This window comes from Arvicanthis niloticus, chromosome 13 (genome assembly GCF_011762505.2).
Source record: "Arvicanthis niloticus isolate mArvNil1 chromosome 13, mArvNil1.pat.X, whole genome shotgun sequence".
Lineage (NCBI taxonomy): Eukaryota > Metazoa > Chordata > Mammalia > Rodentia > Muridae > Arvicanthis > Arvicanthis niloticus.
In genome coordinates this window covers 53,294,832-53,319,741 of record NC_047670.1, presented here as the reverse complement: position 1 = coordinate 53,319,741, position 24,910 = coordinate 53,294,832, and the positions used below count along the sequence as shown (strand labels likewise).

Genomic DNA, 24,910 nt, shown 5'->3' with positions numbered 1-24,910 from the left:
ACCAACCTGCCTCAAAGCTGCATTGCAACAGAACACATATGCTGGCCAGTGCCCTGGGGAGGGAAGCCAGGGGTACGCTCGTATTTGCTAAGGGAACACAGCACACCCTCCGTCTTCCTTCTCTCCTCCTACCTACTGGAAAATGGCTGGGTGACAGTGAACTCCAGCCTGTCACCCTGCTCCATTTGGACTGTCTGTGAGGAAGAGAGAATCACCACAGCGCTCTGCCCAGTGACAGCATAGGGCTGGCAGCCATTTTCAGAAAAGGCTACATAGTTAACACTTCGGGCTTTGCGGCTGCTGTTCTGTCACGTTTGCTGAATTCTGTTGTCATGGCAGGAAAACAGCAGTAAACACTAAATCCCTGACAGTCCTCCAGTTTCCCAGATGCAGCCTTAGCTCTGTATTTACTGAACTCACTCCAGAGTCAAGAGGGAGGAGCCACAGCTTCTAGGTGAGGAGCACTGAGGAACACTGGGAAGGTTCCGGCTTGGTGGGGACACCTCTTGCCTGGCTGTGAGACCAAGGCAGTCTCCTGCCACCATCACTGTGCTTCTGGAGCTGCCCTCTCCTGCTATGGCCTGGGATGCAGGATGGCACGTTTAAAGCAAGTCACGAGTCATGCTGATAGAGAAATAGTTAGTGTCCAAACAGGGTCCACATGTGTAGGGGAGAAAGAAAGGAGGGAGAGAGAGAGAGAGAGAGAGAGAGAGAGAGAGAGAGAGAGAGAGGGGGAGGGAGACAAGGGGAGGCAAGCAAACAGTCAGAGGGACAGGGAACTGAGCTTCCAGCTCCAACAGCACCTTCTGAGGGACTGAGGCCATTTTGGTATCTTCATGGGTTCCACCCTGGGTCTTCAGGGAAAAGCTGTCCCTTGTCAGACCCACACCATGACAGTAATTGCTTTACCATCTCCTCTCTCCCTCTCCCTGCTGCCAACCCCGCCCCTCCCCAGACTCCTGGAGCTGTGTTCCCAGCCTATAGCCGATCCTCCCATCACTAGGACCAGACTTGTCTTTACTGGCCTCCCAGCCCCATGCCCTGTGGTAAGCTACTTTCACCTAGAGCACTTGTCTGAAGCCAGCTCTCAGCTGGGGCCACAGCTTCAGCCCTGCCTGGGCTGGCTCTCTGCCCCGTGTGTGGGGCTCTTTCCCAGAGCCTTCTACAACTGTTCCTTGGCTGCCTTCTTGTCACTCGCTCTCCCTGGGTGTATGTGTGTGTCATCTCCCATGGGTCTTCAATCTCTCCCTAAGCCAGATCCATGTGCCACTGTCCCTGGTCCTCCTCTTGTCCCAATTGTCCATCATTCCCTCACTAAATAGAATCTCCTCCTCACAAATCCCCTGCTCACTAGGCATCACCTGGGCTCCTCCCTCACCTTCCTACACAGTCTGTTAGGTGTGCATCTGGCCTCCTTTAGGGCCTTGCAGCAATGTCCCAGATCACACTGCCCTCTCTGTCTGTAGATTATGTCAAGGGCTGTCTCTCAAGGTATTCCTGTCCCAGGCCTCTCATCCATATGGCCCCCAAACCTTATGCTCCTATGCTCCAGCCTCTCTGTGGGTGGAAAGGATCAACATTGTTCTACTGAGCCAGGCTCTTTCTCCTCCCAGAGCGATCCCAGAGTGCCCCATGCTGCCCATGGAAAAACATCAACTCTACCCTCAGGAAATAAGACAATGATGTATTCTGTCTCCAGGACAGTCGGAGCTGAATGGCTATGCCAGGGGATCGTAGCTCTGAGTTACCCTGAGTGACACGATCTGAGTGGAAAAGGTCACATGGGCCTTGATAGACACAGGAAAGAAAGGCATGGATCAATATGTTTATAAAGCACAGAGGTCACGACAGCAGGTAGATGGCTGCAGTGGGGCGGGACAAGGACAAGGCTGTACAGAGCACAGCCTCAGCTTTAGCGTTGGGGGGTGATAGAGGCGCGTCACGTTTATCTATGTTGTTGTAGATACAGGAGTTTTACAGAACTCATCTGCAACATGACTTGTAAAAAAGTCTCCCAGGCACACAGGAAACAGAGGCAGGAGGATCAGGAGTTCAAGGTCAGCCTCAGGTACATAGTGAGTTCTAGGCCAGGCTGGGCTACCAGAGACCCTGTCTCAAAATAACAACAACCTTAACCACAACTGCAACAACAACAACGTAGTTAAGTCACATGTAGAGGCAGATAGGCAATGACTCCAAAAAGTGGGTACAGACAGGGCTGATGAGATAGTTTAGTGGGCAAAGACACCTGCCTCAAAGCCTCATGATCTGAGTTGGATTTTCAGGACCCACATAGTGGAAGGAGAGAACCGACTCCCTCAAGTTGTCCCCTGACCTCCACATGCATGCTGTGGTATGTGTAAGCACACACAGACACACAGACACACAGACAGACAGACAGACAGACAGACACACACACACACACACACACACATGTAGCAACTGTCATTTACAAATGGATGGGGGTCCAGGACTGCCCGACTGATGTGGTATTAGCTCCACTCCCACCCTGTCCAGCCACTCCTCTTCACCACCTCCTGTCACATTTCAAACTGCCTGCACCACACATTCAGAGATGGACACTGTGAGGTCTGTGAAGAAACAGACACCTAGAGAGAGCCTTTCCCCTTGAAGACTGCTGCCTACCTGACAGATGTGTCTCAGCATCCCAGAGAGGCACTGTTCACTGTTCAAAGTTCCACATGGCCTGCAACTTCTGGTTCAACTGCCTGGGAGCCAGCATCTTTGTTATTTTATCTAGAAAAGTCTCCCAATGTTACTCAGGCTAGCCTTGAACTGCTGCATCCAAAGAGGTCTCCTGCCTCAGTCTCCCATGAGGCTGTAATTACAGATTTGTATCCGTAGGCCACGTCTTGTGTCCTTGTTCTGGATTACGTGGGTTGAGTGATGGAAGACAGACACTGCAGGTGAATTTAGGCTTCCGAGCAGCAGAAGGACCAGCCTCTCAAGGACTGAACACCAGCAGCTTCGCAGAAGCCTTATTGATTGCTATACAAAAGGTCGTTTAAAAAGTCAGTTCTAGCATACCAAAATCTCTTATCAGATCTTAGGGAACCATTACCTAAGCAAACACAGTCATTTTAAGGATTCAGGGATGTCTTATGACTTAGGTCACACTAAGGTTCTGAAATTCCCAAGAGCAACCCCATAAATTTCAGATAACAACCAGTGATTATTTACAAGAGATCACTTCAAAGCTAAGTGGCCATCACTCCAGCGTAAACATCGGGTGCAATGGCTTTTCTAAAATTGGGCTACAGCCTTGACCTTTGTTTACGTTCCAAAACTCAATGTCCCCATTCTGAGGGCTAGGGGTCCTGGGAGCAGAGGATCTTTAGGCGAAAGTGTGGGGCCAGATGGGTGTTCACCGTGCCATGTGGCATGTAGCGAAGGAAACTTTCCAAGCCCTATGGATAAACTCGGGGTTGGGGGTAGGAACAGGAAACAGGTCACCCATTTTCTAAATCCTGTACAGGTTTCAAAATAAAAGCCTCCAAAAAACAATATTCTAGAGACAGAGGTGACCTGCAGAGGGGCAGGGTGGGGCACAGGTAAGTAGAGAGAGAAGAGGCTGAAGCCCAGGATGAGAGGGACTTTCTAGAGAGGAAGGTGAGGCTGTCCTTACTGGTTGGTTAAAGGCAGTTTCTCCTCTGGGTGACATACTAACACAGGCTCCTCCCAGACCCCCGAGGACCCTTTCTAGCATTGCAAGGGCTAATGTCTGGCACATCAGCAGGCCCCTGGACACTGCTTGATGACCACACCGTTGTGCTTAAGGATTTTGACTGTGACTCACAGGAAGAGTCATGACTTCATCAGGCATGGACTCCACTGTGGCTCAGAGCATTTGCTTCTGCTCATGGCCTGACTGATGCACAAGCTCTACAGAGCCTGGTATGCATGGCAGACACTGAGGTAGGCCCCTGGGGCACAGAGAACGTCAAACGAGAAATAGACACAGCTCAAAATCGAGGCCTGGGAGATGGTATATGGGGTTGAAAATAAAACAGGAAGGGAGATATGAGACAGGAAATGATGCAAGGTCCCTGTGAGCCACTCAGGAAGGCCTTCAAAGCCACACTGCGGAGTCACACTGAGCTCTGTATGGGAGGCCAAGAGAAGCAGGGATTGTGGCCTTTGTGTATCACCAAGGTCCCATGTTCTTGTATCTACATGTGAAAATGAGAGACAGAGATGGCTCAGCTGTTGAAGTGCCGAAGGACTTGGCAGCTGCATAACCCTGAGGAGCTGGGTTCAGGATCCCAGAAGCCATGTAAAAGCCAGGTGTAGCAGTACTGGGCAGGGAACAAACGGGTGGAACCTCTGGGGGCTCACTAGCCAGCTAGTCTTGGTGAAGAGATGCTATCTCAAAGCACAGAACAAACCAACATAAAACCAAAACCATATGAATCAAAGAAGAAGGAAGAGGAGGAGGAGAAAGAGGAGGAAGAAGAGGAAGAGGAGGAGGAGGAAGAAGAGGAAGAGGAACCTCAAAAACATAAGAATGAAAATGTATTGGGGTAGATTCTGAACTTCAGGGCGACTGAACAAAATAATGGGTTTAAATGAAATAGAGAAGCCCCAGGTTACCATGTAATATGGCCTCATCACTTGTCACAGACTGCAATAATTTGTGTCTCCCTAAGTATCCAAGACTGGCCTTCTGAGTGCTGGGATTTCAGAAAAGTTCTATCATGCCTGAAGTTTTCAGGTTTTGAGAGATTGCACGAGACGTTGTTGGAGCGATCTAATCTCTCACTGGTGCAGACTGGAAGTGTTGTTTATTGGTGCTATTACCAAAGTATTCTCAATGTCTGGGAGGCACATACTTGCCATCTCCCCAACTTGGGTAGATCATGAGTTCAAGATCATCCTCAGATACATAGTGAGTTCAAGGCTAGCCTGAGCCACATAATAAGACCCTGTCTAGAAATAAGAAAAACAGAAGAATATTCTTAGGGTACGCAAGCATAGGGGAGTAGCTGTTGGTCAAAGGGCATGTGCTCCATAAGTGAACTTTTTGTGGCCTCCCCCCTCCTCACTGTCACTTCTGATCAGCATTTAAATTTGTTAGAATCTGATGGTTTTGGCACCTGGCTTAGTGTTGTCTTTCTTTGTTAGGAGACAAGTCTAAAGCATCCCTCACCTGGTCTTCTTTCTTGCCACCATCCTGTTGGTGGCCGGGGACCCTTTCCTGCCAGCTTGTCCATCTCCACCTCCACACGCTCTGTGTGAGGCTGTGTGAGGCTCAGTTCTCCATCTCTTCCCCCGCCCCTCCCCCCCCCCCCGAGCTTTCTTGTTTTCTCACAGTAGCTGGTCCACCTATTTATTTCTGGTTTCTAGACAGCCTGGTGGCTGAGGAGGCTCCTTGTCAGCAGGTTAGAGCCGGGTACTCTCTCAGCCACTGGCTTTGCCCCCAGTGCTGAGCCACCCCCATGCTGCCCCTCAGAAGACTCAGCAAACCCGGTCCTTGGCCTGCTCCACCCGACCGAGAGGGACACTACCTCGCCTTTCACGGCCAAACCTGGGGTGCTCCGGCTTTGCTTCTCCCTGGACACCCAGTTCCTTTTAAGGAGTTATGCATCTTATACGTTTCTTAATCCCCCGACTAAATTTACCAGCTGTCCCTTGCAGCCAAGACATTGGCTAAATTAAACTCCACAGCGGTGGACACGGTGTATCAGATGCGGCTCTGTGAGCTGTGGTGGGGGCAGCCACACCCGACCTGTCCTGAGGCCTGGAGGTCAAAGCACCTAAGGGGGCCTCTCTCTTCCCTCCAAGGCACTACTATCCCCACTAGCTACCATGACTCCGGTCCTTTTTTCTTTTTTAAACATAATGTTTTTACTAATTCTTTCATACAATGAGTTTCGATCATATTCACGTCCCCAGCACTAACTGTTCCCAGGTCCACGCCCCTACCCCCCATTTCTTCCCAACTCACCTTCTATCTCTAGAGATAACCCCGAGTGATATCTGCACTGCCCATACACTCATGGGTGTGTGGCCGTCCACTGGAGTACGGCTAACCTACGAGAGGCCACACTTTTAAAGAAAACGGACTCCTCCTTCTCACAAGAAACCTTCAACTGTCATTAATCCCTAAGCGAGGCATGGGGGCTTGAGATCCCTCCCTGCCTCCATGTTTGAGTGCTGACAGCTTCATCTTATGCAGGCAGCTGTGACTGCTGTGAGCGCATGAGTACAGTGGCCTTGAAGACACCCCTTCAGTTGGCCCTCCCCTCCCTCCAGTCCGTACGACTCTTCTGACCCTCTTTGAGTCATGCAGGTCAATTTCTACAGAGAAACTTTACCACCAAGGTTCATTCATTTATCCAAAACATTTTTTAATTATCATTTTTTTAAAAAAAGATTTTCCTTTTTTTAGTTCATGTGTGTGTGAAAGTGTGAGTGTGTGAACATGTGTGTGTGTGAGTGTGAATGAGTGTGTGAGAGTATAAGAGTGTGTGTGAACATGTGTGAATGTGTGTTTGTGCACGGGTGTGAGTGTGAGTGTGTGTATATGGGTGAGTGTGTGAGTGTATATGAGTAAGTGTATGAGTGTGAGTGTGTAAGTGTGAGTATGTGTGTGAGTGTGTGAGTGTGAATGTGTGTGTGTGTGAGTGTGTGTGTGTGTGTGTGTGTGTGTGTGTGAACCTGCATATCTGTCTGTGTGCCAGCTGCATGCCTGGTGCCCAAGGAGGCCAGAAGACGGTCTTGGATCCCCTGGGACTGCAGTTACAGGTAGTTGTGAGTGTGCTGGGAACCAAACCTGGGTCTTCAGGTTCTGGAAGAGCATTTAAGAGCTCTTAACTGCTGAACCATCCTTCCATCCCTCTGCCAGTAACTTTATGAATGCTACTATTTTCATGGCACTTGGTGGGGTAGGAGAATACCTGTGATCTTGTTTCATCAATGCACACATGGGCGAGAATGCCACAATCAATAGCAGGAGAGCTTTAAGCAGAGAAAGAGAGAGGAGGGGATGGTGGAAGCCACGGCCATGGCCCTTTGAAGTAGCAGAAGTTACCTCACTGATAAAGTGACTCGTGTACAGCAGGAGCCATGTGGGTGTCTGGACGGAGGTTCTAGACAGAGAAAGTAGTGGGGTTATAGGGCCCGAGTGAGGGGCAGAGAATGACTATACACATGTCACAGACCAGCAGGACTTCCCCCACCTGTCCTGTGGTGTGGGCCAGCTGGTACCAGTAGAAGTTAGGCTATTCTTCCACAGGCAGTGGTAAATGAGAGGAGGGGTGAGACCTGAGATGAACCATCTCATTTCCATGGTAAGAGACTTCCCTGTGTATTGACCTCGGCAGCAACTGGATACACAAAAGTCAGCCATGGACTTGGGGCAAGAGAGGGCCAACGGGGCTGTTTCAGGTTCTGGACCTAGCTCCTGTCAACTGTCTGAGTTAACAGAGTCACATGCATGCATGCTGCTGCTGCTGCTGGGGACCCTTTAGAGCAAGAGCTCTCAACCTATGGGTGGGAACCCCCTGCTTCTGTGAGGTCAAATACCTTTTCAGAGGGGTCTCCTAAGACCATCAGGAAGCATAGGCATTTAATTACAATTCATATGGTAGCAAAATCACAGTTAGGAAAACAGGGTTATGATTGGAGGTCATCAAAACATGAGGAACTGTATTAAAGGGTTATACCATTAGGACGGTTGAGAATCACTGGTTTAAATCAATACTCAGGGCCCTGCCAGCTTTGGACTCAGTGTCACATTGCAAGAACTTTCAACTTTGTTCTTCTCATCTGAAGGGAAAAAGCCCCTTTGTCACATCTAGACGCAGTAAGCTCCTTGCGGCATCCTCTTGTAACCCTGTGTCCCAGTGCTAGACCACAGTAGGATGCTCTGGCTTTTAAGGACCAGCCCATGCAGATACCACACACCAGATCTGGCTCTCCACAGCACTGCTCCAGAGTGAAGCTGCCCACTCTCCCAGAACTGAGCCAAGCATGTGGATCAGGTATGGTCCCAGACAACTGGGTAACACACAGAGAATACTAGGTGTTACCCCCAAACACCCCCTTCTTCTCTTGTCTGAAAAATTACAGGCATGAAAGATATAAATCAGGAAATTTGACTCAGGAATGTAAATCACTAAAGCTTGGGGGCAGGGGTGGGAGACATTTGTGACTGTCACACGTGCCCATAAATCCTGTGGTCCAGTGGAGAAGAAAAGACTGCCTTGGCTTTTGCTCACAAATAGGCAGAAACCATTCTTTAAGCCCAAATGCACTTCCAGAGAAAGCAGAGTATCCCCATGTTGCTTGCTCAGCAAGTTCACTGTGCTCAATTCTAGGAAGAGAGGGTAGGAGAGCAGCGCCCGCAACAGACAAGAGTGCAGGCGCTGAGCTGAGCGTTTCTGAACACATCAAAGGGGACAGCATGGACCGGGCCTCCGGAGGGGTGTTGAACATCCCCAGGCAGAGGAGTCTAGCTGCTTGGGAAGAGACATCAGGCTAAGCACACAGATGTCCTCTGGTATAAGATAATCTTTCTGATCACACCACACACACACACACACAAGCCTGCTCAAAGAAACACTTGAAAACTATAGAACTGGCACAGTGGAGGAGCCCAGTGGCAGGCAGCAGCTTTGATGACAAAGAAGAAAGAAGGAAAGGGTGAGCATCCTGGGATTCAGCTGTGCCCTTTCCTGTTGCCCCTTGGAGGCTAACTTCCCACTTACTCTAATTTCCCTCCAAGGACTTTGTGAGTTTCTGTAGTTTAAACCAGGCTTGTTGACCAGATGGGCAGACATCCAGAGGAATCCAGGGAAGAAAGAGCAGAAAAGTAAAGATGAAGGAAAGACAGGGGCTCTTCAGCTCTCTTAGGAAGTACAGTCATCATGGAAAACAGTACGTGGCCTCTCAAAAAGGTAAAACTGGCGGTTAAGAGCACCGACTGCTCTTCCAGAGGTCCTAAATTCAATTCCCAGCAACCACATGGTAGCTCACAACCATCTGTAATGGGATTGGATGCCCTCTTCTGGTGTGTCTGAAGACAGCTACAGTATACTCACATAAATAAATATATCTTTTTAAAAACTAAAACTGGGAACAAAGTGTACTAGTGAGTATGTAGCAAGGGGAAGAAGCTGTGTGTTGAGGGAATAGTTACATTCTTACATCTGTGGCTGCATTAACCAGGGGAATGCAGGGAGACAGCCCCAACCTGCATCTGTGGATGGATGAGGGACATGTGGTCCAGACACACAATGGGGAGGAGAGTTACCAAGAGCTGAGTGGGCTAGCAGCCTGGGGGTGGCCACTAGGTGCACAGATAGTGACAGAGGAAGAAAGTCCTCAGGTGTGTATCTCATAGCAGGCTGGCTGTACCTCACACTAACCAGTGTGACGTAGCTTTCAAATTGGTTGGAAGAGAAGGTTTTGAGTTTTCATGCCAAAGAGGAGATGAGCATAGGAAGATGTAGCCACTGCTTTTCTATTGAAATGCCATGGCCAAGGCAACTTTTCAAAGAAACTGTTTAATTGGGCTTAATGGTTCTAGAGGGTTAGAATTCATGATGGCGGCGTGAAGGCACTGTGGAAGGAGCAGCTGAGCCCCAAGCATGAGGCAGAAAATGGCGAGTGGCTTTTGAAACCTCAAACTCTACTCCTCTAACAAGGCCACACCCCTTAAGGCTTCCCAAACAGTTCTACCAATGGGAGAACAAGTAAGTATTTAAACATACGAGCCCATGTGTGTGTGGTGGCTGGGGTGAGGGGGTGATTTCAATTCAAACCACTACAGATGGAAATATTACATGCCCTTACTGGCAGCTACAGAAGATCAACAGATACCAAAGCATCACCCGATGCCCCAGAAAGCTGCACATTTGTTGTGTATGAATAAAATATAAAATAAATAATGCATGTAAGATGGTGCCTGCCTGCAACCCCAGCACTCGGAAGAAAGAGGCAGGGACCTCTGGAGTCAGACTAGCTGTTTGGGTTTCAGCTCACAGGCCTTGCCTAATTGAACAGGGTAGAGAGTGATTGGGAAAAACTCCACATGGATGTGCATACTCGTATACATACATGCGAACTCACATACACGCACTATGCACACGAGGGGGGAAACAAGCCAGTTGGGTCAGTGTGCATGTGTAATTCCTGCACTGGGAAGGCAGAGCCAGGCAGGTTGGGGGCTGCATGGCCAGCTTCACCTGATACACAGGCACTGAGCAGCTCTGCCCACTTTGCTCCACTGTTCTGTGATGCCCTCCTCCAGGGCCACTTGTTGCATCTGGGAGAAGCAGGTGTCAAAGTGAGTCACAAAAGATGCCTCAGCAGAAAGAAACCTAGGAGAGAAGTAACATGGAGCATTCTAGCTCTCCTGTCCCCTTGGAGAGAATCCCGAAGTCAGGGAAGCTGCCTTATCATTTCTTTTCCCACGATGCATTGCATGTTTATTTGGCCTCAATGCTAGATCCATCAGCATCTACATGATGACAAGGAGTTACTTCCACCTGAGTGTGAGCTGAAGATGCAGGACGGGGGCGGCCCCATGCTCCCATGTCCCAAATGAGAGTCTAAATGCAAGAGTTTCTGCAAGTGTCACACATACAGTGCACACATCAGGTTTCATGGCCATTGTTCACGAGTTGTTCAAAAAGCTGGGAGAGGAGACTGGCTAGAAGGGCCAGGCCTGGCTTTTCTGCTCTCTGCTCTGGAGCACCTAGTTGATCTAGAAAACAAGAGTGTCAAATGCAAGTTTGAAAAGTGACTCTTGGCTTCCCATCCACTATGATGTATGAAGAAGATAAACGGGAGAAACAGAGAGCTTGGAGGCTGAAGGTAGTTCCTTAGAAGGGTGTTTTGTTTTGTTATAATGACCCCAACTCCAAAGAGAAACGGTTGCATATATCTCAGCTCTTCACAAGAAGAAGCATTCTTCCCTAAATGAATGACTCTTCCCTTCCTTTTTCTTTTCCTCCTGCTCCTCCTTCGTGCACATGTTCATGCACATGCATGCAAACAAGTGTGCACACGCATGCCCACACTGGCCATTGTGAACATCGGAGGACAATTTCCAAGAGGCAAGTCTCCTTCCATCTTGTTGAGAGAGGCTCTCTATTTTTTTTTCTTCTATGCTGCACGTGCCAGGATAGCTGGCCCAAGAACGTCTTGGCCGTCCAACACACTCCACTGTTTTTACATGGGTCTGGGATGGAAGTCAGACTGTTGGGCTCGTTCAGCTAAAGCATTTGCTCTCTAAGCTGTCTCTCCAGCCTTATGAAATATTATCTTTAATGGGTCTTGGGTTGGTTGGTTGGTCAGTTCTTCTAATCCATGTAGTGTAACCAAGGGCCATTTAGTTGTCATTTTGGTTAGCATTGTCTTATGGTGCCAATGCAACCCACCCATCCCAAATTTTTTATGTTGAAAGCTTAATCTCTGAATTCATAAATGATAGCAGTTAGAGATGAAATCTTTTGGAGGTGATTATGATTATATTAGATCAGGAGGATGGGGCCCCCCATAATAGCATTAGTGGCTTTATATTAAAGGAGTCCCAAGAGAGCAGGTAGTCCTCTCTACATGATGTAAAAACTTGCCAGAAGCCAAAAATATCCTAGGACCATAATCTTGAACTTCCCAACTTCCAGAAACATAAACCAAAGCAATATTCTTTCCTCTATAAACTAAAATCCTCGGATGTTTTGTTGTAGCAACAGAAAATAAGCTAATATACATTGAAATCCCAAGGTAGCCTCACCGCAAGCCTGGAACATCTCCTGGGTTAGGCTGGAGGCCTGGAGGTTGGTCAAACTTCATTCATAAGGGTCTTTATCACTGAAGGCTTTAGCCAACCTGCTTATGTTGTGACTGTGTCCAAAGGAAGCAATGTTGTAAACTCCAAAGCAGCACTAAGCCTAGGCTCTGAAAACTCACATGGTATTTCAAGTCTGTCCATCTGAGAGACCCAAGGACATCCCAGAGTCAAGAGGATGGAGAAATCTATCCTCCCTTTTGATAAGAGAAATGGCATGTACAGTTAGGAATGAGAGCCACTGGTGGCAGCCATCTTTGGATCAGCCATAGTCTTCTACATGATGACCATTTATAGCCATAGATCTCCAATAGTTGAAACATACCATGCCTTCCCAAGGCATTCCAAATATGGTCCAATCACTATAGCAATTCAATGGCCAGTGTCTTGATGTCAACATTAGGTCTAGATTTTGATGAGGAGCCTCAAGGACATCTTCTGGATCTGATCTGGGGACTTAAGAGTTAAAAAAAAAAAAAGATAATTTATTTGTACCATCACCTAACCTATATAAGCACATCTAACAAAAGTTTAATTTTACTGGAAGAGAAACAGAAAGACAGACAGACAGAGATTATATGACATAGTAATTTGAAATGCATCAAACATTTGTCACCAATAAAATTAAACCCTAATTCTGGTATCAATTTTCATATAAGCTTTCTTTTACAGAGCAACTGTTAATATCAACATTTATTTTCTTAAAGGAACATTAGTTTAAAGAAACCATCAGTTTCCCTCATTACTCTTTAACCATACAAAATGTAGTGGGACAAGCTCATCACTGTTTCGTGGTACTAGTTGGTACTAGTTAAGTTGGTTTCCCAAGAGCTAAGGGATCTAAAACACTGCCATAGGAGTGTAGCTGGAATGACTGGCCTTCCCTGTCATCTATCCTGTCACTCCTAAAGAATGTCATCTGTCACTTTCAAGGATCTCTCTCCCCCAAGTGGCCTGTCTTGCTAGGTTGATGCCAAGATTTCTCTTCACAGTGGTTTCTACATCACTGTTGCTGGGAGAAGTGCATCACAGGACCGGCCAAGACTCCACAAGAGGGGAGAGTGAACCCCATTTCTAGATGAGAAACGATACAAAGAATTTGTTAGTTCATGATGATCTGTACTTTCAGCACAAATATTCAGATATTTCTCACATGCAAGGTATCTTCACTCTTAAGAAACTATGGGTACTCAGTCTTATATGGGACCTATGTCTCAACCTCACATGCCTACCAATGCTCAGGACCTATACCTCAACCCCACCTACCCACCAAGTCTCAAGGAACATCAAGGAATCTGAGAAGAGAAGACAGTAAGAGCCACAGGACAGGTAAGAGTGCTATAACGTGCTGTTTTCTGGACGTGATGTGACCACCGTGCTCATGAACTCTCAGCATCTATGTTTACCTGCACAAAATCAAGCCAGCAAGATCAGCCAACCTGTCAGCAGGAAGCACTAATTTGCCTCAGTGGGTCATGACAATAAATAAATGGGAGGTGAGGGAAGGCATGGAAAGGAGAGACGGGTGTGCTGAGGGAAATTTGGGGGTACATATGATCAAAATACATTGTTTACATGTATGGCACTATCAAGGAACAAATAAAAGATTTTTTATTTTAAAGACACCTTCCTTCCACCCCGGTGCCCCTGAACGCTCATCTCATGGAGACATCAGGAAGGAGGCTTGGGTATCAGTGTCTGAGGCTTCAAAAGCATAGCTCCTCTTGACTCAGAACGTTGTGAATTAGAAAGAGAATATTTTAACAGTAAAACGCCAAAGCATACAATGGCAAGGTAAACACAGAGACACCCTCATTCAAACCCAGGAGAAAAAAAAGGAAGTCTGTAGTTGACCTTGGTCTCTCGCAGGTGCGGAGATCCAGCTGAAGGCACAGGGCAAAAACCACTACTTCACCTTGAAATAATTCCCCAGTATGTTATCCTTGCCTCCTGACTCTGCCTTCTGGTCCCCTGGCTCTAACTTTTGAGTCACTTGTCCTTTACAATGGTAAATGTCTACACTGGCAGCCCAGTAGCTCCCTTTACTTTCTTCCTGTGAAACTGAGGGTCCCAAAGATCTCTTTCCAAAAAATTAATATTACATAGTTATTGGTATAAGTACCTTATCTGTCTGTCTATCTATCTATCTATCTATCTAGCTATCTATCTAGCTATCTATCTAGCTATCTTAGCTATTTTCATGTCTCTGAGATGTATCTGATTAAAAAACAACTTTAAAGATCAAGCTTGGCTTAGCTTCAGAGGCTTCAGTCCAGAGTCTCTTGGCCCCATGCACTTAGGTAGACCACCATGGCACAGGAGTGTGGGTGAGAAAAAAACTGTCTGCTCCATAGAAGACCAGGAAGCAGAGGAAGAGGAGACCTTGAACCCTGTCTACCTTCCTTCCTGTTCCCCCTTTATGTCTTCCAGTTGCCCAGCTCATGTAAGGTTACTGCCTATATCCAGGGTAGATTCCTCCACCCAGCCCAAAGGGAGGGGACACTACCTATCTGCAGAGGAGTCTCCCTGTTCAGTTGATCATCTTAGGAAACACCCTCTAGACACATCCAGAAGTACACCTCCTTTGTCTCCTAGGCGACTCTAATTTCAGTCAAGTTAGCTGTGAAGATGAGGCATCACAGTGGGCTAACTAGAAAACACCCTCAAGATTTAAAAGCCCTTTGTAGTCTAGATGAGAGGATTCATGAGCACTTCCAGTGTGAGTCTTGAGTGACTCACTGAGCCCTGAGCCCACAGTGCAAAAGTTGTGACTCTGCTGGGGTCACAGGTGTCCACCCGCACAGGTACAGGAAAGGCTGGATAAAACTTATTCTATTTACTTACTAGTTTTTTTATCATAATGGATCTGTTCCGTTTGTTTTTGTTTGCTTGCTTGCTTGCTTGCTTGTTTGCTTGCTTGCTTGCTTGCTTGCTTGCTTGTGATTTGCAATGTTAAGGATCAAGTCCAGGGCTTTATCTTGGTCTGGAAGTGATTTCTTACTTAGACTGAATCCTACTCACTGAAAGAACCGTCAGGACTCATCTCTTGCTTGGACTCTTGCTACCACATCCTTTTTCTGCTTCATGAAGCCCTGGGTTCCATCTATATCACTGAATAAAACTGGGTTTGAGCTAGGTGATGGTGGTGAATGCCTTTAATCCCAGCACTCTGCAGAGAGGCAGGCAGATCTCTGAGTTCAAGGCTAGCCTGGTTCACAGAGGGAATTCCAGGATAGCCAGGGCTACACAGAGAAACCCTGTCTCAACAAAACACCCAAAAACCAAAATAACAACAACGAAACAACCTGGCTTTGGTGATGCATACCCATAAACCCAGCACTCCAAGGGCAGGAAGAATCAGATGTTCAAGGTCACTCTCTTGCTATAGTAAGTTCAAAACCAGCTTGTGCTATCTCAGACACCCTCGGAAAAAGACTGTCAAAGTTGGGCCTCTGTGGTGTAGAGTCTCACAAAGAGCAGTCCTTTCTGCAGCCTCTGGTTCCTGACTCCCCAGCCTCAGCAGATGCTCTGTACCTAGCCCACCCATTTCCACCTGCCCATGGAAGCCAATGGCACAGTTTCCAAATTTGGTACCAGTCTCTCTTTTAGTTTTCTACTGTGGTGATTTGTGGCTTTAACTATCAAGCTTGACTCATGGTACTATGGATGAATTGGACTAATGGTTCTGTGGACACACTGGACTAATGGTTCCATAGATACATTGAACTAATGGTTCTGTGGACACACTGGGCTAATGGTTCCATGGACACACTGGACTAATGATTCCGTGGACACACTGGACTAATGGTTCTGTGGACATACTTGGCTAATGGTTCTGTAGACACACTGGGCTAATGGTTCTGTAGACACACTGGACTAATGGTTCTGTGGACATACTGGACTAAGGTGGGCAGTTCTCCACATGGTGTAATGAGGGGAGTCACTGATGGGACTGTGTCCATCTGTGGGACAGTGGGTGCCAGGGTGGGCCCATGAGCTCTCATCAGCTAGCAATCTATCTACACTTCTGTCTTGGTAGCTGGGAGAGCATAGGTAGAAACCGCATCAAGTCTGAGCTCTGAGTTCCAGACAGGCACAGTCCTCTCTCACCCTTCTCAATCAAAGTGAGCCACAGGTCATCTGTGCCCATTGAAGGACCTGAGGAGGGGACTCCAGCTTGGCACACATGTACAGCGGGGGACACTGGGCTATCTTTATAGATTAATTCTTCATGAAAGCTTTGATGCTCTAAGCAGACCTGTGAGAAAGGTTGATCTAGATACACTTGGCCCAGTAGACTGACATCTAATTTATTGAAGTGACCCGAGGCAACAAAACAATACCCTGCTTAGGGAGAAAATCACTGACAGGAACCAAGTAATGACAGTTTGCTTAATGACAGATTTCATAAATGACGGCAAACCCTCAGGGTCATAAGTGAGCAGGATATGATGGCATGTGCCTGCAAGTCTAGCATTCAGGAGACTGGGCGGGAGGACCATACATACATCCAAGGCTAGGCTATAAAGTACAGAGAGTCTATCACCTGCTGAGTTGCCAATGTAGTGCATCATAAGTCACGAACACAGATGAACAGGCTGTCACACAAGAGTATAACACACACAGCTGTGTATGATCTGTTCTGGAGGCTGGGGGATAGCTCAGTCAGTAAAGATTTTGCCTTGCAACCATGAAGACATGAGTTTTGATCCTCAAAATCCATGATGTGGGGTACTGGGAACTGGAGATCTGAAACCAACCTCATTTGGAGCATGTGCTCCTTAAATCTTTGAGTCTCTGGTGGGGCTGAGCTTCAGGTTGGGACCCAGTGGGAGAGCCCCAGGAAACACTATTAGTGCACTTGAAGGATAACACACAGATGTTTTTTTCTGATCAAATAATTTTTTCCTTTTATCCTGATTCCAAGACTGTTCTCTCTCTCTCTCTCTCTCTCTCTCTCTCTCTCTCTCTCTCTCTCTCTCTCTCTCTCTCTCTCAGTATGTGTGTCTGTCTGTCTGGGTATCTGTCTGTCTATGTGTATGAATCTGTCTGTCTGTCTGTCTGTCTGTCTGTCTGTCTGTGTGACAGTTTCAGTTAACAACTTGACATACCAGAAAAAAGGAACCTCCATTTAGGAGTTGCCTCCCTCAGATTGGTCTGTGAACATGAGGAGTTGCTTCCCTCAGATTGGTCTGTGGACATGACTGTGGGGCACTTTTTTATGTTAGTTGATGTGGAGGGCCTGCTGAGGATGGTGCTTTCTCTGGGCAGGTAGCCTGGGCTGTATATAAAAGGTAGTTGAGCAAGTCAGGGGGAGCAGTTCATTATGCAGCATTTCTCTGTGTCTCTGCTTTGGCTCCTGCCTCCAGGTTCCTGCCCTGACTTCCTGTTTTGGTTTCCCTCAACAATGGACTGTAACCTGTAAGTTAAATAACCTATTTTCTTTCAAAGTTGCATTTTGTCACAGTATTTGATCTCAGAAGCAGAGAAACAAACTGGAACAATATGCATGTGAGGTATGTATTAGCTTGTGTGGAGGACATAGGAAGTCCATAGGAGGATTCTGGGTGTTCTGTTCTATTACACTCAACGTTGTTCCATTGAGACAGGGTCTTTCGTTTAACCTGGATCTGGTTTAGAAGCCCTCATGCCTCAGCAATTCTTCTGTCTCCACCCTTTACAGCACTAGGGCTACAGTGGCCCCCACAGCTATGCCCACCTTTTAAAAATGTACCCAAGTATTGAGTTCTGAACTCATGCCTCATGGCATTGAATTTACTGTCATGGCCATTTAGAACTTAGAGTTCAGTATAGTCAATTCTGTTGAAAAAAATACGGTCAACTACCTCATATCACACAGGGGAAGCCTAAGTTACAGAGCTGGCAAAACATGCCCTAGAAAAATGAAAAGGTTAGAGACAATCCAGGATTGAATGTTAAAATTTGTGGCGCAGAGGCAAGAGACACAGCTTGTCCTGCCTGCTCTTAGGAACTTGAGGAGTTCAAGTCACTGGCTGATCAACCCTCACGCATGCCTGCTTGGCTGAGCTGGTAGAGTTCTTCCTAATCCAGAAATAAGGCATGATGAAGTAAAAGATTTCTAGCTTTAATGCCAGTGGCACTCATTAGATTTATGTGGGTCTCCAGACAGAAAAAAATAGAAGCAGAGGAACCAAGAGTATCATGCAAGGGTTGAGTGCAAATGCTAAACAACAATAAAGAAAACCAAGCAGCAGTGTTTCAAAGGGATCCCAGACGAGCCCCCAGAATGTCATGTTTTGTAGGCCAAGCAGAAGGCACAGATCTCTACTGTCATCCACAGCAGTCTGGGGGAGTCCTTTAGACTTTTGGGAACCTTGACTTTGGTCAATCTAAGATTTGTGGCCTTGAGAAAGAAAATAATTTTAGGACTAGCTAGCTTACAAAGCAGAGCTGGGGATGAATAAAGACTTTTTTATGTCGTTAAGGAAAGAGAAGCAATCAGAAGAAAAGACAGACATGTCTGACAGTATACATTTGAGTTTCTCAAAGAAGAATCTGGAGAGATTCTGTCATTACTGGAGACATCAAACCATATATATGCAATAAAACATGTAGTAGATTACTATGACAAAGATAGGCACCCAAAACAGCAGGACTTCTTTATCATGGGGTGTCCAATAACCATGATATTGGTAAAACATTAAACTTAAGGTAGCAACTAATGGACATTTAATTTGTGTATGTAAATCTTAGAAGATGAGGACATACTGTCTTGGTTGTCTGCTGCACACAACATCCCTCTAGTAATGGAATAGCTTCCCTTTGTGAGAATTTTTTTAAAGATTTATTTTGAATTTTGTATATTCATGTGTGTCTGTGGGCAGGTACATACACATAAAGTCAGTTTCCCATGTAGGCCAGAAGAAGGCGTTGTATCCCCTGGAGTTAGAGTTACAGATGGTTGTAAGCTGCCTGTAGTAGGTACTGGGAACTGAAGTCCATCCCTCTGCAAAAGCTGTATATGCTCTTAACTACTGATTCATCCCCTCAGCTCCTTTTGTAAGAATATTAAGGGCCATCAAGTTTTATAGTACAGCTGTTTTTGATCATCACAGCCTTTGAGTTTTAGGGGTGAGATCCCACAGTAAAGAACATATGCATATTTACATGGTAACATTAAGGTAGAACATAAGAGAGCAAAACTTGTTTTTGTACTCGGTGCCCTCAATCACCTTGGTTTCAACATGACCCCTTTGCAGTGCCTTTGGGATCAATGTCTCTTGGTGCTTTGTGCTGTGAAGCCTCCTTCATAATAGTTAAACGACCCAACAGAGTTTAATTAGGGTTCTCCACAGGAGCACAGGTAAGGGACTATTTATAGAAGCACAGGCAAAGAAAATGACTCTCATTCCCCAGCAACCATTAACAGCCTGTCATCCTCAGAGAGGGGTGGGGCCTTAGGAGTCCCTTTCTGCTCCTTGCCAGAATTTCACTTCTGCCACTGCTGTTGAATGTGATTCTCTAAGTGAAATAGCCACCATTTTTATCAGATTAGCTACACCCTACTGGTTGAATTTTAGTGGGTTCATATCTCAGTTTGTCATTGGGAGATTGATGCTGGTACATCTCTGGGAAGAATTCTCACAACAACAAAATACTGTGGAGATGAAAGGGAGACTAGATAGAAAGGGAGTCGGGAAGGAGTGAAGAAGTAAAAAAAAGTTTTCATTAGTTTTTTGTCAAATTGACACAAACCATAGTCATCTGAGAAGAGGGGGCTGCAACTGAGAAGATGCCCCCATTAGATTAGCCTATAGGTAAGTGTGTGCAGCTATTTCTTGATTAATAGTTGATATATGAGGATTCAAACCACTGTGGGTGGGGCCACCCCTGGGCAGGTGATCCTGGGTTGTATGAGAAAGCAGATTGAGCAAACCATGTGAAGCAAACCAGATAGCAGCGTCCCTCTATGACCTCTTCATTAGTTCCTGCCTCCAATTCCTGTCCTGGTTTCCCTTGGTGGATTGTAAACTGTGGAGTGAGATTTCCTGACCAGGTTGCTTTGGGTCATGGTGCTTTATCATAGCAAATAGAAATAAAACAGGGGATGAATAAAGTCAAATCACATTATATACATATATGAGAATGTCAAAATGAAATTCGTTGTATATAATTAATATTTATTAATTTAAAACTTAAAAGATAATCCTGTAAATATAGTAAATAGTCTTTAATTGTTCATGATTAAAGAGATTAAAGAAAACATTTCTGGGTTGGAGAGATGGATCAGTGGTTAAGAACACTGGCTATTCTTACAGAGGTCCTGGGCTCAATTCCCAACACCCACATGGCAGCTCACAGGTATCTGTAACTCTTGTTCCAGGGGATCTAACACTCTCACACAGACATACATGCAGTCAAATCACCAATGCAATTTACATAAAATAAAAATAAACAAAAAAAATTTTTTTTGGTTTTTTCGAGACAGGGTTTCTCTGTGTAGCCCTGGCTGTCCTGGAACTCACTCTGTAGACCAGACTGGCCTCGAACTCAGAAATCCGCCTGCCTCTGCCTCCCAAGTGCTGGGATTAAAGGCACAATTTTTTTTAAAGAAAACATTTGTAAACAAAAATTCACCATGGATGTGGTCACATTTCTCAGACTAGCTGAGGAGCTGCTGGGGGCTGCACTGGTGTTCTTAGCCTATGGCTCAGGCTGGGTGTAGAGTTCAATTCTGGGGACCCTTGTAACACAACCTGGACCAGAGACCATCAGCACCCAACTTGGAAGCCACTCTCCTTCCATCAGTCTTTCAGAGTCATGAGCTCCCAGGCACGTTTGAACATGTTGCTCCCTTGTCCTGGAATGACCGTCTCTCAGGCCTGGCCAGCCTACTGGGCAAGTCCCCTGACTCATCGCTCACCATTGCCCAGCACTTGGCCCTGCCCATCACCTCAGAACCATAGCTGGGTTTCGGTCATTGTTGGACCACTCTGAGAGTCACTGTTTGTTTGCAATACCATTGTGTAATCCAGACACTGGGGAGAGAAGCCTCGTTGGCATCTGCGAGACCAGAGCCCTTGTCACCCTCTCTCGTCTTATGTGGACCAGGCTCTCCCTGACAGTCAGCGAGGGACTGAGTCTTCTCAACTGAAGTGAGCATGGCACTGCCACCTGTCTGCTAGCTGTCTTAACCTTTGTTGGCATCCGAACCCACTTTTCTTTCCCTCTATCTCTCCCTCCCTCCTCTCCTTCTCTTCATCCTTCCTCCTCCCTCCCTCTCTTTCTGTCTCTATCCACTTATTCTTTCTTTCTCATGTTTTCCTCCTTCTCCTTCTATTTTAAAATGGTAATTCATTCCCCACCCCTACCCCCCAGTTTGCCAGATCTGCAGTGGTGAGCAGGGTTCTAGACCCGGCTGATATGAGCACTCAGTATGCTCGCCACAGGAACCAGTTTAAAGGCAAGCGTGTGGCCCCAGACGAGCTATTCTGGATCTGCCTAGAACTTGCTACAAAACCTCCTCATCACAGCTCCTCTCGGCTTTGGGATACGGTTCTAAGGTGTAAGCAGCCATCTTAGCAGCTATGTAGAAAGAATCTGAGATACAGACAGAATCAGAAGCCCTTAATGATACCAAGGAGCCCCTTGATCCAGTCATCCCTGAAGACAGATGGAGGCACACCTGAGCTTCCAGTTACACAATCAACAAATCCTCTTCCACTGCCTTCCTTTTTTATAAAAAAGAAAATACATTAGTCAAACTTGTTTAGTGACAACAGAAAGAAAGAATCTTGACTGTGCTTGTGTCCTATGGCCATGGCTCCTGAGGAGCATCTTTCAGTACTCATGCCTTTGTGTGACTGTGGGAGGCTTGCTTCAAACAGTGGAATGAGGTATGTGGGGGGCGGGCTGCAACAATACTGGACCTAACCTGAAGTTCTGAGAGCTGCCATGGGGAACCACACAGTGGAGCCAGCTCAGATTCCAGAATCTGGAAAGGTGACCACACAACTGTTTTAAATTACTGAGTTTTGAGGGGTTTTTGTTACTCAGCAGAAGATCAAAATACTGACCAATACATGACTTTTTGGGGCTGTTGTTAGTACTAAGCAAGATGATGATAAGTGTAAATTGCTTAGCACAGCACTTGGTTCACAGAGAATGCTATTAAGAAATAATATGTAGAATGGTAATGACATTATTATTATTAATTTGTTACACAACTTACATTATGAGCTCATTGAAGGTAACAATGTGGTATGCATTGATGTCCTGGGACCTGTTATAGAGTGTGTATATCTTAGTTATCCAGCTAGTGTTGATTCCAATCAGTGAGTGAATGGACAGATGAGTGGGTGGATAAATAGATGGGCAAAAATGAATGAATGGGGGAATTGACAGATGGTTAAAGCAAAGAGATAAATTTGTGAATGGATGGATGTTTGGTTGTTGGATGGTTGGGTGGGTGGGTGAATGTATGAATGAAGAGATGGATGAATGGATGAATAAATGGATGGACAGGTGGATGTGGGGATGGAAGGATGATGGATGGATGGATGGAGGATGGATGGATGGATGGATGGATGGATGCGGGGATGGAAGGATGATGGATGGGTGGATGGATGATGGATGGATATATTGTTGGATATAAGAAAGAATAGACAGATAGGTGGATGGGTGAATGGGTGGAAAGATAGATTGATAAATACATTAATAAAGAAAAGGATGAGAGGATGAGTGGATGGATGGATGGATGGATGGATGGATGGATAGATGGATGGATGGGTGGATGGATGGATGGGTGGGTAGGTGGCTGGATGCCTAAACAGCAAATAGGAATGTTTGCGAAGTCTGTAGCACAGAGCTCACAAGTGAAAGTCATCCAAAGTTTATGTGGACCCATAATTTGATAGCAAGTATAGAAAGACTGTGGCTGTCACAGGACCTCAGGGAGCTGCGGGGTCTGTGAGATGGGCTGGCCAGCGAGACTTCCGAGAAAAACAAAGGTTCAGATCTACACTTTGACCAGAATTAACAACAGAGCTATACTCCATGTATCTCACCCAACAGAAGAACATTAGGAGTAGCAACTAACTTCATGATCCTCAGAGTTAAATTCAGTTTTGGGTTGTTTTGTTTTGTTTTTTTGGTTTTGTTTTTAAGAATGAGTGCACATATTGTTTTGGGTTTTTTGTTTTGTTTTTTGTTTTTTGTTTTTTGTTTTTTGTTTTTTTGTTTTTTGTAAGAATGAATTCACATAAGATTAAGCCAGTAACCAAAACCTGGCACTGATGGATTCTCAGAAGAGGGTCTATGATGCTCACCATAAAATACTTTCACCTTTCTATTGAAATGTTCACAATCAAATGTTGGGACTCTTGTACAGTTTACTTGTGTTTGGAGTAAGAACATCTTCCACAGCTTCAAACTCAACGGGCTCAAAAGTTAAACACTGAAGGCTCTGCTTCCTTCCCCCAGCCCCCTGGCTCCTCCTCCACAGTTGAGCAGGTGCTCCCAGCTGCCCCAGCGCCCCCCCCCCCCCCGTTTCTTCCCAGAGATGTTCAGAGCCCATAGCACCAAACACTATATGGCTCTCGGCAATGCAGGACTAGCCTTATGTGTATAAGACGAGTACATGGCTTGGAGATAACATCTGCTCCTGATCCCTCCATTTTCATTGTTTATTTAAGTAGAATATACCTGTCCTCTTTACAACAAACTTTTACAAAGAAACTGTCTCTAGAGATTAGGAGTTTCCATGGGGATGTGGTTGTGATACCCCCTCCCTCATGAGCCTAGACTGCCTCTTAACATTACCGACTGGGTATGATTTGCTGTGGGTGGGGTCCCTATGGAGAAGGTGTGGATACTTAGACAGGTGGGGGCGCTATTTCACACTCTGGAGGCAGATGTCTATCATCAGTGTGCAGCAGGTTGTTTCTTGTGAGATGGCCACAGACAGATGGTAGGTTGCTCTGGTGACCTCCCATGACCTCTGTGTGTCCCACTTTTCCTTCCATGTGTCCCACTTCTCTCTCATAATTCAAGTCACTCTGGACCAGAACCCACTAACATGATCTCTGGTAAACCTGAAAGCTTCCATAAAGACCCTGTCACCTGACACAGTCACTATTGAAAGTCTTAGGTGTTGGGACTTCAACACTTGGGGACAGGACTCAATCTGGCTTATAACTCTGGGCACAATGATGGTGAGAGGTGAATCTTAAATTGTTCCTTTTGCAGTGGGAGGTGGGGACACCTAGGCTTTGTGATGCTGATTCACAAAAGTGCTGTCCCTAGAGAGAACACACATACCCTGAGTGGGGTACGGGTGGAGCTGGCCAGCTTGTGTGGAAGAAGAGGTGCTGGTCATTTTGAAAGTGAGACATGAGTCCCCAAAGATGAATGGAAGCTCGCTTTTGCTGCCCCACGCACCCACACAGACACAGGCAAACATGTGAACACATGTGAACCCACAGCACTTTGGGATTTTTCTCCATCTTGCTACATGATGTGCTTTATTGGGGGTTATGAAAGAATCAGAGACTGAGGTGGTGGGTGAGGAAGGTGCTCTCAAGTTGGGGGATGGCCTTGTTAACCCAGGACACCCTGGTATAACCAGAATTGTACCAGGGCCTCCCAAGTTCATGCCCAGGCCCTTGGCTGTCCCGTCTCCTGCACAACTCCAGTCTATACCTGGCATGGACTAAACCTTCCCCAACTCCTCTGAGCACTTTTGAGACAAGTGATCTTTCAGGAAAAGAACTCAGGTGGCCAAAAGACACTGTCATCTTGGTGTTCTTGGCCCTTAGCTCATCTCTCTGGCCCAAGCCTTGATCCCTTCCAAGCCCTGGTGACTCTGAGACCACCCAGCCCTGTCTACTATTCCCACTCTCTAGTTCTCCCTTCTTGTGTGAGTCCTCGCTTCCCAGCAGGCATGGGATCTGTTTGTTCATCTGTGTGTCGTATTGGGACCTCAGAGCTCACATACACTAGGTAAATACTCTACCACTGAGCAATACCTCCATGCCTTTTTTGTTGTTGTTTCAGAACATTATATTCAAGAATGAGTATATTTTTACCAGTACTGTGTACATGAAAGACAATTAT

The 24,910-nt window shown here is 46.3% G+C and overlaps 1 protein-coding gene across 1 annotated transcript in view; it reads right to left on the bottom strand.

Annotated features, from left to right (window-relative positions):
* Positions 1-5,262, bottom strand: part of Ncf4 (neutrophil cytosolic factor 4) — a 32,097-nt gene extending 26,835 nt beyond the window's left edge. Inside the window, exon 1 of the mRNA XM_076911584.1 lies at positions 5,168-5,262. Within this exon, the coding sequence (XP_076767699.1) occupies positions 5,168-5,190 (23 nt within the window). The 5' untranslated portion in view covers positions 5,191-5,262. The remainder of the gene's footprint in view (positions 1-5,167) is intronic.
* Positions 5,263-24,910: the final 19,648 nt, after the last annotated feature.